This window comes from Papio anubis, chromosome X, assembly GCF_008728515.1.
Source record: "Papio anubis isolate 15944 chromosome X, Panubis1.0, whole genome shotgun sequence".
NCBI lineage: Eukaryota > Metazoa > Chordata > Mammalia > Primates > Cercopithecidae > Papio > Papio anubis.
In genome coordinates, this window is record NC_044996.1 from 93,195,560 (window position 1) to 93,222,778 (window position 27,219).

General features: G+C 47.2%; 1 protein-coding gene and 1 long non-coding RNA gene across 16 annotated transcripts in view; one reads left to right on the forward strand and one right to left on the reverse strand.

Moving 5' to 3' along the window:
- Positions 1-27,219, forward strand: part of KDM5C (lysine demethylase 5C) — a 66,386-nt gene that overhangs the window by 13,523 nt on the left and 25,644 nt on the right. For 3 of the 13 annotated variants that reach the window (XR_001898536.3, XR_001898534.3, XR_001898533.3), the window contains exons 9-25: positions 222-341; positions 473-631; positions 1,272-1,453; positions 1,553-1,715; positions 10,109-10,228; positions 10,338-10,532; positions 12,929-13,110; positions 13,199-13,323; positions 13,449-13,596; positions 14,192-14,297; positions 15,022-15,380; positions 16,020-16,158; positions 16,656-16,835; positions 17,000-17,137; positions 17,332-17,931; positions 18,217-18,295; positions 18,433-18,632. Coding sequence is in view for 8 of the 13 variants with exons in the window: in XM_003917750.4 (XP_003917799.1) it covers positions 222-341; positions 473-631; positions 1,272-1,453; positions 1,553-1,715; positions 10,109-10,228; positions 10,338-10,532; positions 12,929-13,110; positions 13,199-13,323; positions 13,449-13,596; positions 14,192-14,297; positions 15,022-15,380; positions 16,020-16,158; positions 16,656-16,835; positions 17,000-17,137; positions 17,332-17,931; positions 18,217-18,295; positions 18,433-18,632; positions 18,737-19,102 (3,561 nt within the window). In the remaining 5 variants the exon portion in view is untranslated. Of the gene's footprint in view, positions 1-221; positions 342-472; positions 632-1,271; positions 1,454-1,552; positions 1,716-10,108; positions 10,229-10,337; positions 10,533-12,928; positions 13,111-13,198; positions 13,324-13,448; positions 13,597-14,191; positions 14,298-15,021; positions 15,381-16,019; positions 16,159-16,655; positions 16,836-16,999; positions 17,138-17,331; positions 17,932-18,216; positions 18,296-18,432; positions 18,633-18,736; positions 21,008-27,219 lie in introns of those variants that run through there. The other 10 variants (XM_003917750.4, XM_009197637.4, XM_009197643.4 and 7 more) reach the window with 7 other exon arrangements.
- Positions 1-27,219, reverse strand: part of LOC103880750 — a 115,787-nt gene that overhangs the window by 3,250 nt on the left and 85,318 nt on the right. Inside the window, exon 5 of one of the 3 annotated variants that reach the window (XR_002519526.2) lies at positions 11,681-11,717. This is a non-coding gene — a long non-coding RNA (uncharacterized LOC103880750). Of the gene's footprint in view, positions 1-11,056; positions 11,718-23,018; positions 23,311-27,219 lie in introns of those variants that run through there. The other 2 variants (XR_002519525.2, XR_002519527.2) reach the window with 2 other exon arrangements.

Below are 27,219 nucleotides of genomic sequence, written 5' to 3' on the forward strand. Positions count from 1 at the left end.
AGGGAGGAACTGAGCGAAAAAAGCATGATGGGGAATGAAAAGACTAAGCCGAAGTGTGGTAAGAGCAAAAGGTACAGCTATAAAGTAAGGCCTGCCTCAGGGGCCTTGAGTGCAGACCTAGGGCTCTTCTCCCTCCCTACCCCTTATATTCCAGTTCCACTTGTGAGGATTCTTCACCTCCTTGCCTCTGTTTTGGTGACATGTTCTCCTTTGGGTTTTAGGAGTGTAAGCGGCCCCCAGAAGCCTTTGGCTTTGAGCAGGCTACCCGGGAATACACTCTGCAGAGCTTTGGCGAGATGGCTGACTCCTTTAAAGCTGACTACTTCAACATGCCCGTGCATGTAGGTGATGGAGGGCTGAGGTAGTGTTGGGCTAGGATCATAGGTGTTGGTGCCAGATGGTCTCAGCTCACATGGGTCAATGGGTCCAGGGTGTGATGGGCCATGGTCAGCTGCTACCTTTCTTCCCCTAGATGGTGCCCACAGAACTTGTGGAGAAGGAGTTCTGGAGGCTGGTAAATAGCATTGAGGAAGATGTGACTGTTGAGTATGGAGCTGACATCCATTCCAAAGAATTTGGCAGCGGTTTCCCTGTCAGTGACAGTAAACGGCACCTAACCCCTGAAGAGGAGGTGAGTGGATGATCATGGTTACATGTCAGCTGTGTGAACTTAGGCAAATCATTTAATATCTGAAAAACTCAATATCTCTGTAAGATGAGGATAATTATGCCAATCTTATGTAGCCGTGAGATTGAGATGAGATGAAAGAAAACAGTCTGGTAACTGGCATGTACAAACATGAGATGGGTTCTTTCACCTCTGTGAGCCCATTTCCTTATCTCTAAAATGGGGATAATATCTACCTTGCAAATTTGTTATAAAAATTAAATGAGAAGGTATATGAGATCCTGGCTCATCCATAAGAAGTGTTCAGGGAGTGGGGTTTGTATGCACAGGAGAAAATGAGGGCTTAGTTGTGCTTCCAAGAAAGGGTACATTTTGATCCAGAGCAGGACTTTTTTTTAACTTGCAGGTATTTTGGTAGATGGATATATCTGTAAACTTTGCAGAAATTGAAGTGAATAGAATTGAAATTTTGTATGTATGCTTTTTGGTGGAGAGGTAGGGAGAAAACCTATATGTTTCTTAAGATGTTTCAAAAAAGTCTCTGACCTCAAAATTAAGGTTCCCTAGGCTAAAGAAAATGACTTAAGATCTCAGTTCCTTAGCATAACCCTCATGCCCTTTTTACAAATACCTGACCTGGCAGGAGTATGCTACCAGTGGTTGGAACCTAAATGTGATGCCGGTGTTGGAACAGTCTGTACTGTGCCACATCAATGCAGATATCTCTGGCATGAAGGTGCCCTGGCTCTACGTGGGCATGGTCTTCTCAGCCTTTTGCTGGCATATTGAGGATCACTGGAGTTACTCCATTAACTACCTCCACTGGTGAGTGGGGCCCTGGGGAGCCAGGGAGTCAAGTCAGTGTGGGCTCCCTGCATGACCAAGGTGTGATTTACTGTGTGTGTCCCTTTTCCACTTGTGCAGGGGTGAGCCGAAGACCTGGTACGGAGTGCCCTCACTTGCAGCAGAACATTTGGAAGAGGTGATGAAGAAGCTGACACCTGAACTATTTGATAGCCAGCCTGACCTCCTGCACCAACTTGTCACCCTCATGAATCCCAACACCCTCATGTCCCATGGCGTGCCAGTGAGTACCCAGGCAACAGGGACAAGCAGCAGGAATGATTTAGTGATGTCCTTTGTGATGGTGGTGGTGGTGGTTGTCATCTAGATTCTGCCCCTGTCCTTTCTTCGTTGCTGTTCTTAATTGGGCTACAGGTTTGACTACTCTAGTAGAGACCCAAAATAATAGTGATTAGATGTACCATATGATGGTATACCCTCTGGGCCATGTGATAGAGGGTAACACCTAAGGGGCGGCTTATTATCACATCTACATTCCAGCCAGTGGAAGAGGGAAATTGGAAAGGGCAGGGCTAGACAAATCTTTCAAGGGCACACATCATTTCCATTCATCTTCTGTTAGTAAAAACTTGGTCATATGACCACATCTAGCTGCAGGGAAAACTGGGAAATGTAATTTCTTATTTTGGATGGTCAAGTACCGCTTATAAACTGGAGGTCATGTTGTTATGGCAGAAGACAAGAATGAATATCAGGGTACAACTAGCAGCCTCTGCCATACTTTGTATACTCTTACCCTTCTCAGAGCAATGGGTAGGTCTTTTTATTTAACAGGTCAAAAGTTGAACCCAGAGTTCTGGGCTATCCTCTGTGTACTTCTCTCTTACCCTTTAAGACATTTTGCTGGGTATACAACGTGGCTTACCTGTGAGAGACTTTATACTCCTGGGAATTTCTAGCATTGATTAGCATCAGCCAGTTTTCTGGTGTGGATCTTAAAACAGCCTGATCACTAGTCCTGTAAGAACAGGAATTAGTAGATCCTGTATCTCTGCTTTAAGTGTTATCTGGGGCTGCTACTCTTCCCTACTCCCTTCCACACTCTTTGGCCTTGGACACATTACCACTTACTCTAATGCATGAGGTAGTCAATAAATATTGAATTAATGTCTCCTTCAAATATTCCTAGATATCTGTACAGTAGGGCTTTGGACTAAGTCAGTGGTTCTCACCTGCGTTTCTTTTTACCTTCACCTTGTTTTGGTATACTATATGTCCCATGAGTAATATTTTTTTATTATAAAATTTAGTGATATTTAACCAAGGACTTGGGATATCTAGGGAATTGGACAGAAGGAGGTGTCCTATAACAGTTTAGGCAGTCTTCCTCCACTCAGGGAGTTATCCTTTTCTCTCTCTACCTCACCCCATTTAAGGATTACCGGACTCGATGATCAAGGGCTTGAGTTCTGCTTCAAAAATAGACATGGGGTCTGACTTTCCTCAGACTTCTGTCTTCCTGACCCATAGCACAGCATCAGTCCTTGTCATGGAAAACTGTAAAAGGGGATTCTCTTGGCCGGGCGCAGTGGCTCACACCTGTAATCTGAGCACTTTGGGAGGCCGAGGCAGACAGATCACTTGAGGTCAGGAGTTTGAAACCAGCCTGGCCAACATGGTGAAACCCCAGTCTCTACTAAAAATACAAAAGTTAGCCGGGTATGGTGGTGCATGCCTGTAATCCTAGCTACTCAGGAGCCAGAGGCAGGAGAATCGCTTTAACCTGGGAGGCAGAGGTTGCAGTGAGCTGAGATTGTACCACTGCACTCCAGCCTGGGCAACATAGTGAGACTCTGTCTTTAAAAAAAAAAAAAAAAAGAGCCGGGCACAATGGCTTATGCCTGTAATCCCAGCACTTTGGGAGGCTGAGGCGGCCGGATCACCTGAAGTCGGGAGTTCGAGACCAGCCTGGCCAACATGGCGAAACCCTGGTCTCTAATAAAAATACAAAATTAGCCGGACGTGGTGGCGCATGCTTGTAGTCCCAGCTACTGGGGAGGCTGAGGCAGGAGAATCGCTTGAACCCAGGGGGCGGAGGTTACAGTGAGCTGAGATCATGCCATTGCATTCCAGCCTGGGCAACAGGTGCGGGATTCCATCTCAAAAAAAAAAAAGATTCTCTGAAGGATTTGGGTAGCTAAGAGGCATATATAAGAGGCATATATGTGTGTGTGTGTGTGTGTGTGTATACATATATATATGTATATGCAGAAGGTCATGGAGCTGTTTAATCCTTACCTCTTTTTAAAAAACTTTATCACAGACTGAAATATGTGCTTCTTGCTTACACCTCCACAGCATTTCTGCTGCTCGTGACTCACCGTCTTCTCTGGCCAGCTACTACTTTGCCACCCAGCTCTCTGTCTGCCCTGCCCTTCCTATAGGTAGTTCCCAGCATCTCCGGGCCCTTTGGACTTGGCAGTATCCCCTTAATTGAAGCATCTGTGATGTTTATGTTCTCATGCTGGCAGGCTGCAGTTTAGCCAGCTGGAGCTCCCCCAGAGGTATCTTTAGCTCCCTGCCCCCACCGCCCTGCCTTCCCCTTTGGTGGGAGAAGGCCATTTCTTTTTATAGATATGTAATGTAAGTATTATTTTCTTTTTTTTTTTTGAGACGGAGTCTCACTCTGTCACCCAGGCTTTAGGCTGGAGTGCAGTGGCACGATCTCGGCTCACGATCTCAGCTCACTGCAACCTCCTCCTCCCGGGTTCAAGTGATTACCCTGCCTCAGCCTCCTGAGTAGCTGGGATTACAGGTGCCTGCTACCATGCCCAGCTAATTTTTGTATTGTTAGTAGAGACGGGGTTTCACCATGTTGGCCAGGATGGTCTCGAACTCCTGACCTCAGGTGATCCACCCACCTTGGCCTCCCCAAAGTGCTGGGATTACAGGCGTGAGCCACCGTGCCCGGCCTATTTTCATTATAAAATAAACGTGCCCTCTTCCCAGAAAATGGAAAACAGAAAGTTTGCCCCTATTCTCTCCACCCTAAACATCTAAACATTGTTATGTTTCCAACTGTTATTTTTTATGTAAAATTCGACATAGCAATAATCAGTGTATGGTTTTTATAATCAATTTAGTAAGTTTATTGTTGTAGAACTGCACTGTCCAATTTGGTAGCCGCTAGCTACACGTGGCTACTGAGCACTTGAGATGTGGCTAGTCCTCACTGAAATGTGCCAAAAGTATAAAATGCATGTTAGCTTTCAAGACTTAGTACGAAACAAAGAATGCCAAGTATCTCACTTAATACTTTTGTGTACCAATTATACCTAGAAATAATAATATTGTGGACATATTAAGTTAAATAAAATATATTTAACTTAATTTTACCTGTTTCTTTTTACCTTTTTAATGTGGCTACTAAAAAAATTTTTTTTTCTTTTTTTTTTGGAGAAGGAGTCTTACTCTTGTCACCTAGGCTGGAGTGCAAGTGACATGATCTCGGCTGACTGCAACCTCCGCCTCCCAGGTTCAAGCGATTCTCCTGTCTCAGTCTCCCAAGTAGCTGGAACTACAGGCCTGAGCCACTATGCCTGGCTAATTTTTGTGTATTTTTAGTAGAGATGAGGTTTCACCATGTTGGCCAGGCTGGTCTTGAACTCCTGACCTCAGTTGATCCTCCCGCCTCGACCTCCCAAAGTGCTGGGATTACAGGCGTGAGCTACTGCGCCAGTTTTTTTTTTTTTGTGAAGGAATCTCACTCTGTTGCCTGGGTTGGAGTGCAGTGGTGTGCTCTCGGGCTCACTGCAACCTCCATCTCCTGAGTTCAAGCGATTCTCCCGCCTCAGCCTCCCGAGTAGCTGAGATTACAGGCGTGCGCCACCACATCTGGCTAATTTTTGTATTTTTAGTAGAGACAGGGTTGTACCATGTTGGCCAGGCTGATCTTGAACTCCTGATTTCAAGTGATCTGCCTGCCTTGGTCTCCCAAACTGCTGAGATTATAAGCGTGAGACACCACGCCCAGCAAAAGAATTTAAAAGTACCTATGTACCGAGCATATTTCTCTTGGACAGCACTGGTCTAGAATGATTTTCGCTTTGTTACTATATGAATTATAACCATTTTTAAAAGTTTCATTGCAGTATGATTTGCTACATACCGTAAAATTCACCCATTTTAAGTATACAATCCAGTAAGTTTATGGAGTTGTGCTACCATTTCTACAATCCAGTCGTAGAACATTTCTACCACCCCAAAAAGATCCCTTATACCCATTTACAGTCACTCCCCTTTCCAGCCCCTAGTCCCAGTCAACCATTCATCTGTTTTCTGTCTATAGATTTGTCTTTTCTGGACAGTTCATAAAAATGGAATAATATGTGGTCATTTGTTTCTTCTCTCACTTAGCATGTTTTTGGGGTTCATCCACATTGCAGCATGTGTCAGAACTTTATTCCTTTGATGACCCAGTAATATTCACCAGTTGATGAACCTTTTGAGTTGTTTTTACTTTTTGGCTATTCGCAGTTGTCATTTTTAACAGCTGCAGAATGTGAGGAGAACTTTTCTAAATAACCACATAGGAAATAGTAAAGTGACATTGCCAGAATCAGGGTGCAGGGTGAGACAGAGTTATGAGCATCAAGTTCTACTCCTGGCTCTGCTACCTGAGGCTTACCTGAGACTTAGTTTTCATGTCTATAAAATTAAGGCTGGCATAGTAAGACCCCTTCTAATTAATTAATAACAAATAAAATTAAGCCTGGTACTAGATCATTCAGTAAATGTTGCTAGAGCTCATTCTTTGTGCAAGGCCTCTCTGGTCAACACTCTGAAGGCAAATAAGCCAGTGCCTGCATTTGTGTATGCATAGCTGAGTGCTGGACAGAGGAGTAAATAAGTGGAATAAAGCATTAAAGGTGCTAAAAAAGAGCAACAAACGAGGTCATTTAGGAAGCGGGGGTTATCAGGAAAGGTTTTGCAGGAGCAGTGTTCCCTGAAAGAAGAGTAAGAGTTTACCTGTCAGAACTGTGACTTAATCATGTGGGCATGGGGATTCCAGTGAGGGACTCTCAGCTGAGGCTGATTTGCATTTTTTGGAAGATAGTTCCAAAATGGTCAGATTTGCATTTTTTGGAAGGTAGTTCTGGCAGTTAGTAATTGAGGCCAATGCAATAATACAGGTAAGAAAGAAATGCTGATGTTGCCTCTAAGTAGAGGTAGATTTGAGAAGAAAATATGATGGAGGTGCAAGCTTGATGCATGGTCCAAATAAATGGGGAGATATGTTTATGAATGGGAAGATTTAATATTGTTAAGATGTTAATTCTCCCCAAATTAATTTAGACTCCTGGCAGAGGAATCATTGGGTTGAAGGGTTCTTGATATACATTAACAAATTTGTTTTCCAGAGAGTAGAATGTATTGATTCCCTTACTGGCACTGTACCTACTTCACTGTGTCTTCAACAAAATTGAATGTTTACCTTAAAAAGCCTTGTGAGGCTTCTCAGTAAAGATGACAGATTAAGCATACACATGGCTACTTCCATTCTGTACTGAGACTCCACAAAAATTACATAAAGGGATTTTTTAAGGTGAAAAAAATTACAGAGATGGAGAATATGAGAGAGGAGACAATGATAAAATTCTTGAAACTGGAAAACAGATAGATGAGAAAACTGAAACATAAGCCAATACTGAGGACATCTTGAGAACCAACCCAATTCATACCTCTGAATTCCCCAAAGATTTGTTATCGGTGGCACCAGGCATTCTAGGGGTAAAGATGGATGGGGTGAAAGTAAGGATTGGTTCATGTCTATATAAGAAGCTGTGAGGGCCGGGTGCGGTGACTCACGCCTGTAATCCTAGCACTTTGGGAGGCCGAGGTGGGTGAATCACAAGGTCAGGAGATCGAGACCATCCTGGCTAACACAGTGAAACCCTGTCTTTACTAAAATTACAAAAAATTAGCCGGGCGTGGTGACGCACGCCTGTAGTCCCAGCTACTCAGGAGGCTGAGGCAGGAGAATGGCGTGAACCCGGGAGGCAGAGCTTGCAATGAGCTGAGATCACCCCACTGCACTCCAGCCTGGGCAACAGAGTGAGACTGCGTATCAAAAAAAAAAAAAAAAGGCTGTGAGATCTCCCGTGCTGGGCAGCTAGAAATGTCTAGTCACTCTAGTAAAAGACTGAAGATTTATTTCTGAAGAGGTTAAAACAGAGTCTCTGGATTAAGTCTTCTAGGTACAATTGAGGGTGGAGTTATAGGGAATGTAATTAGGATTTATCATACTGGATGCTGAGGTTCCCAGCCATCATTCTCCACTTGGCTGTTAGAACACTGGTTGCCAGGTCTTTTTTCCTACAGACAAAAAAAAAAAAAAGAGGGTTTTCTCTGGGGAATCTGACTGGCCTGCGAGGAAAGACCTGGAGTTTCCCAAACTAAATGACTTAGCTAGATCACCCTACAGTGAAGCTTACAGTTGACAAGCTTCATCTGTGTACTCAGAGCTTCCATTCAGCTTTTTAATCTCTTCCTCTTAAATATAAGCAGGCAGCCACAGAAAACAACTGAGAGGCTGGCACGATGGCTCACGCCTGTAATCCCAGCAATTTGGGAGGCCAAGGCGGGTGGATCTCCTGAGGTCTGGAGTTTGAGACCAGCCTGGCCAACATGACAAAACCCCATCTCTACTAAAAATACGACATGGCGTATGCCTGTAATCCCAGCTACTTGGAAGGCTGAGGCAGGAGAATCACTTGAACCCGGGAGGCGGAGGTTGCAGTGAGCCGAAATCGCGCCACTGCACTACAGCGACAGAGTGAGACTCTGTGTCAAAAACAAAAACAACAACAACTGAGGAAACCCTAAAAAATAAACCCCCCAAAAACAGAAGCACCTTGGAGATACAGAGGCTAGGCAAGGAGAAATAAACTTCAAAAGAAAAGCATATACTGTAAACATGAATGAAGACCAGAATACTGCTTAAAAAATAGCATATGCAAACAAAATTATGGTAGCAAAAATGAAAAATGTAAAAAGTGTCTGTTTTCCACTTTTGAAAGATAGATAGTTGAGGAAATCTTCCAAAAAATAGAGTAAAAAGATGGAAAAGGGTAGAAAAAATTAGGGAATTTTTTTAGGAGGTTCAGTATTCAAATAGGAGTTATAAAAAGAAAATAGATGAAAACTGAGAGGATGAAATCATTAATGAAATCATTCAAGAAAATTTCCCTGAACTGGAGAATCGATTTTCCAGAGTCAGTGGGCCTACCCAGTACATGAGTGAAAATAAATTCATGCCAAGATATATCTTGTAAATTTCCATGTCAAACACTGAGACCAGAAGAATCCTATAAGCTCGAGAGAGAGAAACAGGTTTCAAATGCTTATCAAAGCATTAGAAATCAGAATGGCTTCAAACTTTTCAACAGTAACACTAGAAGATCTGAGCATCTTCTGAGCAGTGTGCCTTTAAAATTATTTTCGGAGTCAACAACTATGGGAGTTTAAAAAAAAGGATTTTCATCTTAGAATTCTATATACAGTCAAGTGTAAGAGTAAGAATAGAGACTTTTTTTAAAAAAAGAAAAGTAGGTTCTTCACACCATTTCTCAGGAAACTGTTGGAGGATGTTCTTAAGCATAGCAAAGGAATAAACCAAGAACGAGGAAGACATGGGATCTAGGAAATAGGAGATCTGTCACAAGAGAGTGATGATCCAGGGAGGACAGCTGGTCCAGATTGGAACAGATCAGAAGGTTGCATGAGAGACTGTTACAGAAAGATGAAAATTGATAGGAAAAGAGATTTGAATATTGGTCAGAAAGTTAGGGATATATGCATAAAAAACTAAACAAATTGAGAAACAGGAGGCTATTTTTAACATAGTCTAGAAGCATGTTATTTAAGGTAGTTATAATCAACGCCAAAATAATCAGAAGAGGTGGAAGTGATTGGGTCTGGGGAAGGGAGAATATCAAGGCTGGCAGATTTTATAACAGATCTTTATAGAGCCATTTGACTCTTGAAACTGCATATATAACTGATGAAAGTAAATAACTAAAAAAGCTTGTCCAGCTTAATTAAAAGTGATAATTTTTGCAAAAAAAGGAAGTTGGAATATTTTGACATATATTTTTAAATCTCAAATCTCCCTGTCATCTCAACACACATCAAAACCTTGAGAGCAGAGACCAGTGGTCCTTCCTTTCTTTTTTTTTTTTTTTGAGACGGAGTCTCGCTCTGTAGCCCAGGCTAGAGTGCAGTGGCCGGATCTCAGCTCACTGCAAGCTCCACCTCCCGGGTTCATGCCATTCTCCTGCCTCAGCCTCCCGAGTAGCTGGGACTACAGGCGCCCGCCACCTCGCCCGGCTAGTTTTTTGTATTTCTTAGTAGAGACAGGGTTTCACCGTGTTCGCCAGGATGGTCTCGATCTCCTGACCTCGTGATCCACCCGTCTCGGCCTCCCAAAGTGCTGGGATTACAGGCTTGAGCCACCGCGCCCGGCCGGTCCTTCCTTTCAAGAGTTGGAGAGTCTGGGATTCTGTTGTCAGACTGTGTTCTCTGAGGCTTTTGTCTCCTTAATGACCTTGCACTTAAGTCAGGTCTGCATACAGGAAAATCTCTGTCTCAACAGCCATGGCCTTTCTTGTTCCTCAGGTTGTCCGCACAAACCAGTGTGCAGGAGAATTTGTCATCACCTTCCCCCGTGCTTACCACAGCGGCTTCAACCAAGGCTACAACTTTGCCGAGGCCGTCAACTTTTGCACTGCCGACTGGGTGAGTCTAGAATGTGGTGGGATTGGGGGGAGAAGCAGGAGGGTTGTGGAGAACCTGGGGCATCATGGCTGCCAGACTTGGCCACACTCAACCTTGAACCTGCCCACAGTTGCCTGCTGGGCGCCAGTGCATTGAACACTACCGCCGGCTCCGGAGATACTGTGTCTTCTCCCATGAGGAGCTTATCTGCAAGATGGCTGCCTGCCCAGAGAAGCTAGACCTGAACCTGGCGGCAGCTGTGCATAAGGAGATGTTCATCATGGTGCAAGAAGAGCGGCGTCTACGAAAGGCCCTGCTGGAGAAGGTGGGGAGAGTACCCCAGATCAAGCACCCTATTCTGATGGAAGTTTGGGGAGGCAGAGGCAGCAGCACCAAGAAGGTGTAGCCTCTACTCTTGGAGTGTAGTGAAAAGAACTAGACGCATCTTGATTGAAAACCACATACCATTCTCTGCTATACCCTTTACCAGCAACCTTGCTTAAGTCGATTTACTTCATTGTCAGTTTTCCCATCTGAAAAATGGGATTATGATAATGCTCATCTTTTTGGATAGTTGATTGGATTAAAGATAATGTTTGCTTAGTGACTGACCCATGGCAGGTACTGGTATAGCAGCTATTTATCATTATTTAAATGACCCAGGAAAATAGACTGGCATATTAAACCTCACTGCTGATTATGTAGGTGACTGTATCAAGTTACTTGATCTTTCATATCTCACTTTCCCACTCTAAAATGGGAATAAATATCTAACTTGCAAGATGTAAAGTTAGAGTAAGGTGATTTATGTGAAAACCATCTCTCTAACATTGCCTTTGCAATGTTGCAGCTGCTATTATTGATAATGTTAATACATGAAGAAACTGATTGAAATGGAATGTTTCTCAGGAATTGCTATTTTATTACATGCAGATGATTCAGTAACTCAAGCTAGGGCAATAATATTATCAAGTAGAAGGTGGTCCTGCTTTAATTGATTTCTTGTAAGCTTGTGTCAGTTGTGTGTGTAGCTGAGTGGAAGCTGCTACAGAGCTCTAAAGTCCACTCGTGTAGTTTCAGCCATCATCTTCAAATTTCACACTTGCCCAGTTAGGGAATTGACTCTCTGAGAGTCTTTCATAAGATTACAAAGGAGTGCTGGTTCTGTGGGATCCCTTGCTGCCTATTTAGGGTAATACTTTCTTATTTTAAAGCTCATTTATAGCTTTCCTGTGAGTGTGGGCTATAGGGAGAGCTATAGCTACAGTAGCGTTGGAAGTCTGGGGCCTCTCAGTCGTGATGTTAGTTGTTGAGTCCCTGGGCTTTTCCAGGCATCATTTTCGCACTCTGTTCAGTACTGTTATTAAATGATGGCCGTGTGGCTGTGCCAAGCTGTGGGAAGGAGCCGAAGCAAGGTGGGGAGAATAGACTTTCTCATCTTGACATTCAGAATTCTTCACACTTGGCCCTTACCTCAGAGAAGCATTCTGGACACCATAGTCTTGGAATCCTGTAAGAGATTGTATGTGTATTTAAGTATGTTTCTGGGAAGAGGACTCATAGTTTACATCCAATTCTCAAGAGTCCATAGTCAAAAAAACCCCTAGAGACTTCATCCTTAGAATATTCTCTGACTTTAGAGTCAAAATTAACTCAGTTTGGCAAGTTACTGACCCTAAGACTTAGTTTCTGCCTTAGCAAAATGAGATAGACCTGTGGAATATATATTCTTATCTGAAAATTAGAGCTAATAACAGTAAGTATTTGATGAACACCGAATCTAATTGCCGAGATACTTGTCTGATTCCATAGCTGCTTTGTTATTATTAATCCTCATAACAACCCAACAAGGATGATACTGTTTATCTCCATCTTACTAGATAATGAAACAGACCCAGAGACGTTAAATGATTTACTCATGATCACATAGCATATAAGTGGCAGAGTGGGATTTGGGCTCATAACTTATGCAGAGGTTAGGTGTTAAAGTTGGTGTGTAAGGCAAAAACTGTTAAGAGTCAACATTTTCCATTAAAATCCCTAAAATTGCCCATTAGATATATGCACTGGGTTGTCTCTCGATTACTCCAACATAGCCAGCTTTTTTTTCATTTTTGAAATGGAGTGCGTTTTCTTTATCTGAGCAACAGATGAAGTCATTGGATTAGGTTTGGAAGCCATATTGTTGGGAGAAAATTATTATATCTCTTTAAACCCTGAAAACAAGCACATACAGTTGAATTTCTCTAAGTTATATATGTACACAAGTATCTCCTGCCTACTAAGTGGCCAGCGTGGTGCCTGGAACACAGTGGGCGCTGAGTAACTGGAAGCCGATATTGTTCCCCAGTACACATAACTAGCCAGGCCTGTCCCTTGGCCACTTCCACACATTGCCACCTCTCTGGTATCTTGGTCCACCACTTTCCTCACTTCTCACCCACAAGGCCCTTTCTGCTGATCTGGATCTTACCTGATTTTTCTTCCTCTATAAAATTATCCGACTCAGCTCACATTGATCTTGCCCTGGTGTATCTGATTCCCCCAGCTTTGAGAGTCTCGACTTTACAAAGGGCAGGTATGCTCCCTGGGGTTTGGCCTCTTAAACCCCATGACCCTCAGCATAGATTTGAGTCTAAAGTAGGGGTCGGTGGTGGCTGAGATGGAGGATTCTGCTACCTGGTTCTGGTTATATATAACACATGGGTTAAATGCCCTTAGGGCATCACAGAGGCTGAGCGAGAGGCTTTCGAGCTGCTCCCAGATGATGAGCGCCAGTGTATCAAGTGCAAGACTACGTGTTTCCTGTCAGCCCTGGCCTGCTACGACTGCCCAGACGGCCTTGTCTGCCTTTCCCACATCAATGATCTCTGCAAGTGCTCCAGTAGCCGGCAGTACCTGCGGTGAGCGTGGGCCTTTCTGGAGGAAGTGGGGCAAGAAGGAGGATGCAGAGCTGGGCCAGACATGCTCTTGCCTGCCCTCTTCCTCCAGGTATCGGTATACGTTGGATGAGCTTCCTGCCATGCTGCATAAGCTGAAGGTTCGGGCTGAGTCCTTTGACACCTGGGCCAACAAAGTGCGAGTGGCCCTGGAGGTGGAGGATGGGCGGAAGCGCAGTGAGTGATGGGGGGATGGAGGGACTCCACAGGCAAGTTCTATTCCCTTTCTTCTGTACTCTGACCACCTTCCTCTGCCTTTATTCAATACTGCCTACTCCTTGCTGCCCTCATTCTTCTTCCAGGCCTTGAAGAACTGAGGGCACTAGAGTCTGAAGCCCGTGAGCGGAGGTTTCCTAATAGTGAGCTGCTGCAGCAACTAAAGAACTGCCTGAGTGAGGCAGAGGCTTGCGTGTCCCGAGCTCTGGGACTGGTCAGCGGCCAGGAAGCTGGGTATGACAGCATGAGGAGTCAGGGCGCACATAAGGTGCTGAGGATCCAACACCTAGGAAAAGTGCTGCAAGGGGTAGACTGTGAATACCATTTGGCAGAATGGACATCATCAGGAAGCTGCCAGGCACAAGAGTGTGAGATGGCCTGGAAGGTGTTGGGGAGGGCAAGGAGACCAGGCCACTTAGAAAGGACAGGAGAGCCTCCGTGATAAGAAAGCTAGAAGTGTTTATTTTTTATCAGTACCTGGAAGTGGCCTGAGAGAGAGGCTGAGGGGTTTTGTGGGAGGCTTACGGGTAAGAACAGGACACAGATGTATAAACCTGATCCCTGCTACACAGCTTTAGAATTCACAGTAGAGGATGGATTGCAAAGTGTAGCTCTTGTTACAACCCATTAGTTTCTGATTCTTTCCCCTCATAATATGAACATGCTCTATAATTTAAAACCTTCCCTCTAACCTGGGCAATTGGGGCAAATTTGAAATATGCGAGATCAAGGTGGACAAGTGTGGTGAAGAAAGGTGTTGGGTCTTAGCATAGACATGGAGGGAGGGCACTGGGTTTAGACCTGAAACCTCACATGTGATACTCCATAGCCCCCACAGGGTGGCGGGTCTGCAGATGACCCTGGCTGAGCTCCGGGCCTTTCTGGACCAGATGAATAACCTGCCTTGTGCCATGCACCAGATTGGGGATGTCAAGGTGAGGATGCTTGGAGTGCTGCTGAGGGATCAAGGGGACTGGGGGACCTGAGCAGCAGGCTACTCTTGGCTCCTTACAAAAGCTTAAAGTGTTCAGGCGAGACTGGACGCACATGTGAGAAAAGAACAGGTGGGAGGGGTGAGGCAAGGGTCTAGTGACTGCCTGTTAGAAATGGGCCTTGAGGGTCAGGTGGCAAGGGTGTGAGTACAGGATACAGAGTCCAGGTAAGGTTTCCTGGAGGAGGGGTAGAGGAGGAGGAGGTAACAGGGTGCTTGTTGGGCTTGGAAAGTGGAGGGGAATTCATGAAAGTGGAGGAGGAGTGAGATGGAGAGGGCAACAGACCCCACAGTGGTGAGCACGAGGGTTTATGTGAGGACTAAGCATAGCAATTTTTAGGGCAGGGAGGTTTCTTGGTGCCCTGAGAACAGAGCATGCTGAAAAGTTAAATAAAGCATAGTTTAATAATTATTAGTTAATTAATCTCTAAGGGTGGGGCCCAGGAATCTGCATTCTTAACAAATTCCCCAGGGCATTCTAATGAGCAGTCAGTGTTAGGAACCCCCACTGTCTTAGAGCTTGGAGAAGGAGAGCCCAGCCCATGTTAGGCTCCTTTGCCCCAAAAGCTTAGAGGGTAAGAAGGTAGGTGGGACAAGGTTCCATCTGGTGGTGGAACTCCTCAGTGGGCCCAGCTGAGGAGTTTGTTCTTCATCCTGTGTCCTGGTAGGGTATTCTGGAACAGGTGGAGGCCTTCCAGGCTGAGGCTCGTGAGGCCCTGGCCTCACTGCCCTCCAGTCCAGGGCTACTGCAGTCCCTGTTGGAGAGGGGGCGGCAGCTGGGGGTGGAGGTGCCTGAGGCCCAGCAGCTCCAGCGGCAGGTGGAACAGGCGCGATGGCTGGATGAGGTGAAACGCACACTGGCCCCCTCAGCCCGAAGGGGCACCTTGGCTGTCATGCGAGGACTGTTGGTCGCGGGTGCCAGTGTAGCCCCTAGCCCTGCTGTGGATAAAGCCCAGGCCGAGCTGCAGGAGCTGCTGACCATTGCTGAACGCTGGGAGGAGAAAGCCCACCTCTGCCTGGAGGCCAGGTAGGTCCAGCTGCTGCTTCTCTTCCCTGCCCTATTCCAAACATCCAAGTTGAATGGAGACCCAGAGGATGATTCCCATGGGTGGCCTTAGGTATCACACTCCTGTGTTACTGTATTGACTCTCCCCTGTTTCGTTCCCTATCTTGTCGGTTTTTTTTTGTTTTGTTTTTTTAAACTGTATACTTAAAGGCAGAGAGAGGCTGATGGAGAAGCAGAAATGCACAGATAGAGATTATCTAGAAAACTAGCGCTACAGGCTAATGTGCGCATACCCAGAAGCCCAAGTGACAGGCAGATGGGCAGATGTTGGTAGAAAGACCCCACATAGGGCAGTTGACAAACTGCAGCAACAGATTACATAATACAGGTTGTGTATGTAGGCATTGCCAGCAGGCCAGGAGACTGGCAGACAAACAGAGGCACAAGAGCTATGGCAGAAGGATGAAGTTGGGTGCATGCGGTCTTGGGGAAGCAGGGACTGGCAGCTACCCTTAGGCAGAATGCAAGCAAGTAGGCCCAAGCGGCAGCAGGAATAACAGACACCCAAGGGGCCCATGCAGATATATCTGGTGGTCAGACTGGGCTTCTGGTCAGGCAGACCACATCAGACTGAGTGTTCTTTTTTTCCCCTACCTTTAGGCAGAAACATCCACCAGCCACACTTGAGGCCATAATCCGTGAAGCGGAAAACATCCCTGTTCACCTGCCCAACATCCAGGCTCTCAAGGAGGCTCTTGCTAAGGCCCGGGCCTGGATTGCTGATGTTGATGAGATCCAAGTGAGGACCCTGCCATCCCAGGCCTTCAGTCCAGCTGGGAAGAGATAGCATATACAGTGGGATGTGCTGGCTTGCTGGGATGGGTTGGGTTGGCTGGAGAGAGGAAGGGGGCATGGCATGTAGTCAGGAGGCAAAATGTGCCTGATGAGCAAGGTGAGAGGAAGAGTGTGAGGCTGGCCTGAAGGAAGAGAGGGCACTGGTTAGGATGAGATTGGTGGGCCAGGAAGGCAGGTAGTATGGGACTGAGCAGGGCAGGGGCGTGGAGGAGAGGAGAAGAGGCAAACTACAACAGAAGGCTGACGAGATACTTGGGGCTGAGCCAGTCAGTAGATGCTGGTGTTGTGGGAGAGAGCCAAGTGGGTGTTCCTTAGGATGACACCTGTTTTTTTTCTCCCTCAAGACCGCCCAGTTCATCTTTCCAGCTCAGGGCCAGGCACAGAGTAAGCATCAATAGCACTGGCAAGTTGAACTGAGCTGTCTCTCGCCCTTGTCACTAGAATGGTGACCACTACCCGTGCCTGGATGACTTGGAGGGCCTAGTAGCTGTGGGCCGGGACCTACCTGTGGGGCTGGAGGAGCTGAGACAGCTAGAGCTACAGGTACTGACAGCGCACTCCTGGAGGGAGAAGGCCTCCAAGACCTTCCTCAAGAAAAATTCTTGCTACACGCTGCTGGAGGTGAGGCCTGGGACCTTGACCTAGAGCGTTTCTTAACGCCTGCCCTGGCTTCTATGAGATGGCTCATGAGATAACATGGGTTTTGTGGGGGCACCAGGGAGGGAAGGAGAGGGCAGGGGATGTAAGGGAAGCCCAGTCATTCCTTCTCTGTCTGCCTGTCTCAGGTTCTCTGCCCGTGTGCAGACGCTGGCTCAGACAGCACCAAGCGCAGCCGGTGGATGGAGAAGGAGCTGGGGTTGTACAAATCTGACACAGAGTTGCTGGGGCTGTCTGCGCAGGACCTCAGGGACCCAGGCTCTGTGGTAAGGAGCTTAGACAGAGATGGGGAGAAGGGCTTGGTGATGATAGAGTCTGAGCTGGGTGGCCATGCATAGACCGCTTGTCCACTGAGCCTCAGTTCTCCTGGTTTGGGAGTAGGGGTGTTAAGGGGGGGCGGGGGCAGAGAAGGGAAGGGATAGGCTGCTGACCCACTTTGTTCCTGTCCTGGGTATGGCAGATCGTGGCCTTCAAGGAGGGGGAACAGAAGGAGAAGGAGGGTATCCTGCAGCTGCGTCGCACCAATTCGGCCAAGCCCAGTCCACTGGCATCATCGACCACAGCTTCCTCTACAACCTCTATCTGTGTGTGTGGGCAGGTGCCGGCTGGGGCGGGAGCTCTGCAGTGTGACCTGTGTCAGGACTGGTTCCATGGGCGGTGTGTGTCAGTGCCTCGCCTCCTCAGCTCTCCGAGGCCCAATCCCACCTCATCCCTACTGCTGGCCTGGTGGGAATGGGACACCAAATTCCTGTGTCCACTGTGTATGCGCTCAAGGCGCCCACGCCTGGAGACCATCCTGGCACTGCTGGTAGCCCTGCAGAGACTGCCTGTGCGGCTGCCCGAGGGCGAGGCCCTGCAGTGCCTCACAGAGAGGGCCATCAGCTGGCAAGGCCGCGCCAGGCAGGCTCTGGCTTCTGAAGATGTGACTGCTCTGTTGGGACGGCTGACGGAGCTCCGCCAACAGCTACAGGCTGAACCCAGACCTGAGGAGCCTCCTAACTACCCTGCAGCCCCTGCTTCTGACCCCCTCAGAGAGGGCAGTGGCAAGGATATGCCTAAGGTGAGCTACTCAGCCCAGCTCTTGTCCTCAGATTCTTGTCTCCTAGCCCCTACCCCGGTTTAGGCTTGGCCCTGCCCCTTGTTCTCCAATTTTCAGTTTTCTTTGGACCAGCCTTCCTACTCCATTCTGCATCTGTCCAGATTCCTAGACTCTGCTCCCTGTTGGCAGCCTGTCTTCCCTCCTCCTCCAGAAGGCGGAGGGTCTCAAGTTTGGGGTTGGGGGAGGAAGAATAGGGCCTGGTTCTTCAGTTCAGTCACCCCTACCTATTCTTGCTCTCCTTCGCAGGTCGAAGGCTTACTGGAGAATGGAGACAGTGTGACCAGTCCTGAGAAGGTAGCCCTGGAGGAGGGCTCAGGTAAGAGAGGTAGGTCTAGGTGTGGTATGGGTAGGCTGTTGACTGCACATCACCAGAGTGACCCATGTAGTCCTCAGCTCTGTTGTAGTGGTGGGGATAAGACCAAGGGCAGCCTCTTAACACAGCTTGTTTCTGCAACCTCCTAGATCTGGAGCTGCTGTCCTCGCTGTTGCCACAATTGACTGGCCCTGTGTTGGAACTGCCTGAGGCCACCCGGGCCCCCTTGGAGGAGCTCATGATGGAGGGGGACCTGCTCGAGGTGACCCTGGATGAGAACCACAGCATCTGGCAGCTGCTGCAAGCTGGACAGCCCCCAGACTTGGAGAGGATCCGCACACTTCTGGAGGTGAGGAGAGGGGTCATGGGCCGGGCCAGGAGGTCAGACCGAGTAGGGAACCCAGGCCTGACCACTGGCCCACAACCTGTCTTTCTGCCTATCTGTAATCACAGCTGGAGAAGGCAGAGCGTCACGGGAGTCGGGCTCGGGGCCGGGCCCTGGAGAGGCGGCGGCGGCGGAAGGTGGATCGGGGTGGGGAGGGCGATGACCCAGCCCGAGAGGAGCTAGAGCCAAAGAGGGTACGGAGCTCAGGGCCAGAGGCTGAGGAGGTCCAGGAGGAGGAAGAGCTGGAGGAGGAGACTGGGGGTGAGGGCCCCCCTGCACCCATCCCCACCACTGGCAGCCCCAGCACCCAGGAGAACCAGAATGGCTTGGAACCGGCGGAAGGGACCACTTCAGGCCCCTTGGCCCCTTTCTCCACTCTGACTCCCCGGCTGCATCTGCCCTGCCCACAGCAGCCGCCTCAGCAACAGTTGTGACAGTGGCTGAGCCTAGCACAGACCCTGACAGAAACCCCCCCCCTTCGGCCTCAAGGATCCTCTTTCTGACCATCAAGCCTGCTTCTTAGGGGGTGGGCAGGTAGGGGGGTGGCCATCCCCCCTACCCGCCCACTCCTGAGTCCCTTGACTTTTGTATTCTGACTCCAAGGTATTGTTCAGACCTCAGCTCCTGGGGGCCAGCCCCTGGAGTCTTCCCTCCCTGGTAGCCTCTAACCAGCATTCCCAGACACCTGAGGCAGATAGATGGATGGGCTGGTGGGCAGGGGGGTGGCTGGGGCTGGGCCATCACCATTCCAGAGACAAGGCCAGTGTATATGCAAACTGGGGGACTCTCCTCTCCCTTCTCTCCCCAGTTCTGGTCCTGGCCAGGCCATGCTACACTAACCCCTGCCCCCACTCTCCTCCCCTCTTTTCCTTCCTTCCTACCCACTTCTCCCTCTCCCTTCCCCTGACTGTTCCACCCAGGAGGAGGAAACTTCACATAGCCGTGCTCACAGTTTTTTATTTTAAAGGAATTTGGCTGGGGAGCTGAACAGGGCTCCCTGTGATCTGAAGAAAGCTTTTGGTGCTTGTCCTCACAACCACCTCAATCCTCCCTCCCTGTCCTCCCCTGTCTCCTTTCCTCCTCCTGGGTTCATGTTGTAATAAAAAAAGATTGTTGGTGTGTAATTAATTTGTTCAAAAGGAAAAAAAAAGCAAAACAAGAAACTTGGTTCCAACTGAAGCCTATTTTAATTTTATTTTATTATTTTCCTCTTGTTAGAAATAAAACCCTTAGAAACATTTTTTGGAAACATGTTTCTGAAGTGCATTTCTCTTAGACGGGGAGGACAGTGCTTCCATCACCAGTCAGTGGAGCAGCTGTAGTGCTGGCGGGAGCACTAGGGCTGAAGCCAGGGAGCGCTGGGTTCTGAAATCAAGTTCCACCAGCTTCTTAACCTTGGGCAAGACGTTCTGATCCTCCCCTGACTAACCCCAAGCCATTTTCCCTCAAGTCCAAACAGATGGGCTTGGCCCGCTCACCCAGACTCCTACACCACAGCCTCCCCCAGTTGATGCCCTCCAGTTTATCCTCCTCAAGCTCCCAAAGGGATTTTTTTTTTTTTCAATGGCTTTATTGAGATATAATTTACATACCATAAAATTCACTTGTTTGAAATGTACAATTCAGTGATTTGGGGGATTTCTAAAGTGTAGATCTGATTATATACTGCTTAAAACCTTCCATGATGCTTTATTGCCCTTAAGATTATACATAGAATCTCGTTCTTTCTAGAATGTTTTCCTGTCTAACCCATATACTGCATAATTCCCTGATTTTTCTCCACAGGTTATGCCCCTGATGAATGGGGACTAAAGCTCAGATGTGTGGTCATTTGCAACCCCTGAGTTCACTTTTTAAAGACAGCTTATTGAGATACAATGTACATACCATACAGTTCACCCACTTAAAAGTATACAATTAAATAGCTTTTAGTATATTCAGAGTTGTGCAGCCATCATTGCCAAAAAAAAAAAAAAAAAAATTTTAGAACATTTTCATCACTGCAGAAAGAAACTCCATATCCCTTAGGCATCCTTTACCCCTCATCCCATTTGCCTATTCGGGACATTTTACATAAATGGAATCGTATAATATGTGATCCTTTGTGTCTAGCTTCTTTCACTTAACATAGTGGTTTCAAGCCCATTAATGGTCCCATAGTGGTTGGAAAGATCTCCCTTCTGAGTCCCAAAGTCTTTAAGATGAGGGTGCTGGACTAAATCAGGGACCATCAACAGATTGTTTACATGTTTTTGTGGGTGTTTGCATGCATGTGTTTTTCTGACAAGAAGACTAACCAGCTTGTATCAGATTTATAAAGGGATCCTTGACCCTCCAAAGGCTAAGAACCATTCTTTGTGGTCTTGAGTGTTGTGTGTTTGGAGTCTGCCCCATGATATGAGGATACAAAGGAGGAAGCAAGAGCATGGAAGCCCTGCTAAGCCAGTCAGCTTCCCATCATGCCTGCCTCAAGGGCTTTCCCTTCTCTCAAGGGGCTGTGAGGAGGCTGAAGGCTAAAGGCTGGGTCCTGATTCCTAGCCCAGGAGCTTAGCACACTGCCACTCTTATTTTGCTTTCTCATTTGAACGTTCATGGGTTTCATTCCCCCTTCCCAATATTTACAGTTGATAGGAACCTAGTGGTAAATAAGAAAGCCGCCCTCTTCTGGCAGCTTTGATTGGTGGGAGGGTCTGGCTCAGCCCTGCTTTCATCTAGTCTCCCAGTTGGGACCCTAGGCTATATAAGTAAGGAGAGAGATGGGAGTCCGTGGACAACCCTGCCGGGTCCAGTTTGACTCCAGGTCTCAGTCCAGGGGAAAAGGCTGACCTTTTGGCTGGAATTGATCATGAAAAGGGGGTTGGAGGAGCTGACAGGAGAGGTGAGTGTGAGAGCTGGGATGGGCAGGAAAGGGCTCAGCCTCAGCACTTGACCACTCCCAAGGCAGTCAGCCACAGGAAGTGGCCAGACAGGAGAGGAAGAGATGGTGCCTACAACCTGAAGCAACTCCCAGGTTAGAGAACTGCTTGGCTGGGGGCCTCCCAGGTATAGGCCCATCCTTCACCAGTTTTCAGACCACCTTTACCATGTTGGCACATCCCTGTCGCATCCCTCACACACTGTCTCCTTCACAGCAGACACGCATTCCATGAACTCTGCAGGAGAGGCCCTAGCCATCATCCTGCAAGACCCAGATCAAATCTAACCCCTTCCAGAGAGCTTTCTCTGGTTCCAAATCTGCCCTCTTTCCCAGACACTCCCCTAGAAAGGGAGGGGGACTGGCTCAGGGGACCCCCTTCACCTCAGATAAGGAGCTGGGGAGAAGGAGGTCAGGGAAGCAGTGGGTATCTTCTCACCTCAAAGTCATTTTCTATTATAGAGATATCACCTAGCTGCCGAGTCCTCCCAAATGTTGCCATATCCCTCAGGATGGCTCCTGAATCTGCAGGTGACAAGGGGATGGGAAGAGACATCACTTCTATTAAGGACTTTACCCAAACTCTTCCTTCAGGCCCAACTGAACCCTTCTTCCCCTTCTCCTTAGTGCCTCCACCTGTGCCTTACATGGTGTCTGAAACACTAAGATTAATAGGTCTGTCTCTCCTCCCACCCCCAAGCTCTGGAGCTTCTGGAGGGAAGGCAAGGCCTAGGCCTCAGTCTGTTTCCACTTCCAGGCCAAGGGCCCGCAGTCTAGTTTTAGAAAGAAGGAGGTAGGAGCATCAGTTGGAGCCTCACACTGTGCATATGAACTCTGTTTCCTTTCCGTTGCAGAGTCCAGTGGTACAGGATACCACCCCTTGGGAGTGGCGCCCGGGGTCTGAGGTACATGGTCAGTGGGTCCTTGAAGGGGCAGACGCTAACTAGCCATGCTTCCCAGAAGACCTGAAATTGTGATGGGAGAAGAGGAGTTAGGAAGCAGAGGAACAGGGTTCTTGCCCCTGGGGCACTCACATGAAAGGGAGGGGAACAGCCCCTTGTGAACCTCCACCTGGGTGCTCAGCTCCATTTGAGATATTTCACAAAGTCCCCAACAGACACAGGAAACAGACCCCTAGGAAAACAGGCCTCACCTAGGCGTATCAGCCTGGCAGAGCTGGGATTTTCACCAAATCTCTGTGACCCTAAGGCCTGTGCTAGACAGAAGGGGTCCAAAGTAATCAGCCTGCCATCAGGAAATAGTTCACAGTGGGAGCTCAGTGTTGATCTCTGCTGTTGGTAGGTTGGGAATTCAGCAATGCTAGGGCCACAGTGGCCTTGGTAGGTTAGAAGTTCATATTGCCAAGGTGCATAACCTCCACGCTTATCTCTATTGGTTATATGTTTGCTACATAACAAATTACCTCAAAAACAGTGGCTTAAAACAACATTTTATTTCACAGTCCTGTGGTTAGGAATCTGGGCACAACTTAGCTGAGTTTCTATTTCAGGGTCTCACAGCCAGCAGAGTGTGAGCTGGGGCTACAGTCATCTCAAGACTTGGCTGGGGAAGGATCTGCTTTCACGCTGACTCATGTGGCTGTTGGCATATTCAGTCTTGCTGGCTGTTGGCTGGGGGTCACTCTCAGGTTCCTTGCCACGTGCACCTTATCATAGGGTGGCTCACAATATGGCAGCTTGCTTCATCACAGCAATCAAGTAAGATGAGCTAGAGATAGAAGGAGAGTGCCCACATGCCAGACAGAACTCATAGTCTTTATAACCTAATCTCAGATATGACATCCCATCACTTTTGCAATATTCTATTCGTTAGAAGTCAGTCAGTTACTGCCGGGCACGGTGGCTCACACCTGTAATCCCAGCACTTTGGGAGGCCGAGACGGGCGGATCACCTGAGGTCGGGAGTTCCAGACCAACCTGACCAACATGGAGAAACCCCATCTCTACTAAAAATACAAAATTAGCTGGGTGTTGTCGCGCATGCCTGTAATTCTAGCTACTCAGGAGGCTGAGGCAGGAGAATTGCTTGAACCCCGGAGGCAGAGGTTGTGGTGAGCCGAGATCGTGCCATTGCACTCCAGCCTGGGCAACAAGTGAAAACTCTGGGGGAGGCGGGGGAACAAGAACAAAAACAAAAAAGTAGGTCAGTTACTAGGTCCAGGCCACACTCAATGGGAGGGGATTACACAAAGGTGTGAATACCAGGAGGCGGGGGAGGGGGGGTCATTGGGGGTCATCTTGGAGACTGACTACTATAGTTTTTCCACTGGTCCTGGTGATTCATGTTACTTCCACATGCAAAATACATTCACCACTTCCCAGAGTCTCTAAAAGTCTCATCCAATCACAGCATTGCCCCAAAATCCAGAACATCTAAATCAGGCCCATATATGAAAGAGGCTCTTTGAGTATGGCTTCTTAACTACTATTTGTCTCCATCTTTAGATTTGTGAGACAATTTTTTTTTTTTTTTGTAAAAAATTATTTTTTGGCCAGGCACTGTGGCTCACGCCTGTAATCCCAGCACTTTGGGAGGCTGAGGCGGGCGAATCACGAGGTCAGGAGATCGAGACCATCCTGGCCAACATGGTGAAACCCCGTCTATACTAAAAATACAAAAAATAAGCCGGGTGTGGTGGCAGGCATCTGGAGGCTGAAGCAGGAGAATCACTTGAACCCAGGAGACGGAGCTGGCAGTGAGCCAAGATCATGCCACTGCACTCCAGCCTGGGCTACAGAGGGAGATTCCATCTCAAAAAAAAAAAATTAAAAAAAAAAAATTATTTTTTATTTTTATGTTGTTATAGAGACGAGATCTTACTATATTGCCCAGGCTGTTCTCAAACTCCTGGGCTCAATCCTTCCACCTTGGCCTCCCAAAGTGCTGGGATTACAGGCATGAGCCACCGTGCCCAGCTGATTTATGAGACTTAAGAGGCAAGTTATCTGTCCCCAGCACACCCAACGTACAATGGTGGAATAGCCATAGAACGACTACTACAGACATTCTAGTTCAAAAAGAGGGGAAATGGGAGACATAAAGGAGTTACTGGTCTAAAGCAATTCTGAAATCCAGCTGGGAAAATGGAAGTTTCTTGATTAGATGTCAAGGCCTGGGTATAATATTCTAAGGCTCTGCCCTCTGACCTCTTGGTTTTACCCTCCGTGCCTTCCTTTTTCATGAAAGGCAGCACGTTTGCAGCTGAACAGTTTCCCCAGTTTGCTTCCTGCCAGTAGAATTTTGGGAGTCCAGTGGGTTTTTTCATTTTGTCCTGTCTATAACCAGCTGCCACCAAGAAATAGTTCCATAGGGGGGCTTGGGTTACTGTTCTGTTGGCAGGTTGGGCACTCAGCAGTGGCTTATAGCCAGATTGGTCTTGGTGGAGGTCCATATTTTGGAGCCCGTGCATGACCTCCATGCCTGCCACCATGGCCATTTTGTTCAGGAATCCATTGGGCAAAGAAAAGGGTGACAGATAAGAGGCTGACTGACATCACAGAACAGGACACCTACCTGTCTACTTGATTGAGCTCCTTTTCTGCAGTGGACTCTCTCTCGTGCTCATTTATGTGGGACATGAATATCTCTCCCCATTCCAAGAGAGACAGCCATATGCTCTTCCTCAGACCTTGTCAATAATATTTCAGTCCTGTTATTTCCAAGTCCTTCACTATTTAGCCGAATCATTAACAATTACTCATGAAACAGTGGAAACCTATCTATACCTCTGACCAGCTATGTGACCTGGCAGTTGTTCTACTGGGAGAATTTCCCTTCTCACTGTCCAGGATCAACCCTAAGTAGGGCTGTAACGCTACAGCTAGCTACTTCAGCAGGGCCAGCATATCGTGCAGGGCCATGTATAAACCAAGCTGGAATAGAATATTGTATCCCTTAGTCACCTGGTCACAGGGAATTCCCCATGAGGCTTCAGGTGTGGGTGAGAGAGGGATGGCAGTACAGCAGATTGGAGTATGACTCACTTGCTCAGGCAGCTTATTCATCTTCTAGGCCTGCTTGTATAACTCTATATTCTATTTGGTGGAGTGCTACTGCACATAGATAACTTCATGGCTTGATGAGACAGTTAACACACAACTCACCATGGGGAGCTCAGCTTGCCTGGGTCACTTGGAGTCCTATGCTCAGCCATTAATTCACAAAATAGATCCACTTTTCCATTTTTATTTTTCTCTGCTCCTGGGACTTCTGTTACCACGATATTGCCACCTCCAATTTTATCCCCCATTTCTTGAGTCTTTAACTTGCTCTTCAGCTGTAGTTCTCCTCCCCTTTATGCCATCTATACTGTGTAGATTCTAATAGTATATCCAAGAACTGGAGAAATCACCACAGGATTTCTTCTGGGCCCAGTGTAAGAAAGACTCAGATCAAAACTTCATGTATAACCCCATCCCACTCTGACTGATGGGCCTCAGCGGCAATCTGGATCACCAGAGATTAACATTAATTCAGAACCAATATCCAGTCTATTTCAAAAAGCCTGGATATTTCCCTGTCCCCAGTGTACAGTGACTGTGGCTGCAGGTATCTGTGAGGAAAGCAAGGAGGGAGATTTTGCCATACACACTTGTGAAAAGTGTAGCAAGGTCCTTCTTCAGATGGACCCTCCCCTTCATTCAAGGGGCTCTGGTCTATGAACTGGGGAAGAGGCTGGGATGCCACATTTTTGAGGACAAGATCAGGCCTCCATTTTCCAGAGTAGAAGATTATTGGGGTTATATAACAACTAGGACTTTATCAGGCTACCTATTTTGGTCCTAGGGAAACTATCCTTAATTATCGACTGTTACAAACCTCCAGAGGTCAAACCTGATTATTGCTATGGCTCTGCTATCCATTATAAGAATGAGACCCAACTTCTCTTTGGAGATGAACCTATCACCTCCATTGAAATCAGGGAGCCCATTCATGATTTCTCACCATGACCCTCATCTGCAGAAATAAATCATTTCAATGCTTTATAATACTGGTACTCATTCATATACTAGTTAAGGTAAATCTAGCTCCTGAGACAGAAAAAAATTTTCTGGGATTTAAGACAAGTTTACTTCTTGCTTCTGTAGTATTCCAAAACAGGTGTTAATAATTGAGTTTCCCTCTTCTAAGTGATGATTCAGAGGCCTAGGCACTTTCTGTCTAGAAGGTCCGCCGTCTTCAAAACATGGTCATCATTGTATTTATTGTCATCTCCATCCTAAATAGCCAGAAGAGGAAAAGACCATGTGGGAGGTTACTATGAGCCGGATGTAGCACACATCACTTCTCATATTCCATTAGCTAGAACTCAGATAATGGGCATACCCAATTGTAAGGGACACTGACAAATGTAGTCTAAATCTGTCCCTAGGAGGAAGAGGAAACAAGTTTAATGACCACTTAGGTAGTCCCTACCACAGTGTATTTCTCAAAGTCCTGTGAAAGGAATGTCAATGTCCACATAGTCAAAAGGGTGAGTTGAATGTGTTACACATGACTAATCGATTCCAACATTCTTATTGCCCTAAACAATGGATTCCCCTGCCTACACTGTACCATGGAATTTCTGGCATCTTAACCTCATTTAACACAAGCTACTGTTGAGTAGAGGTTTTG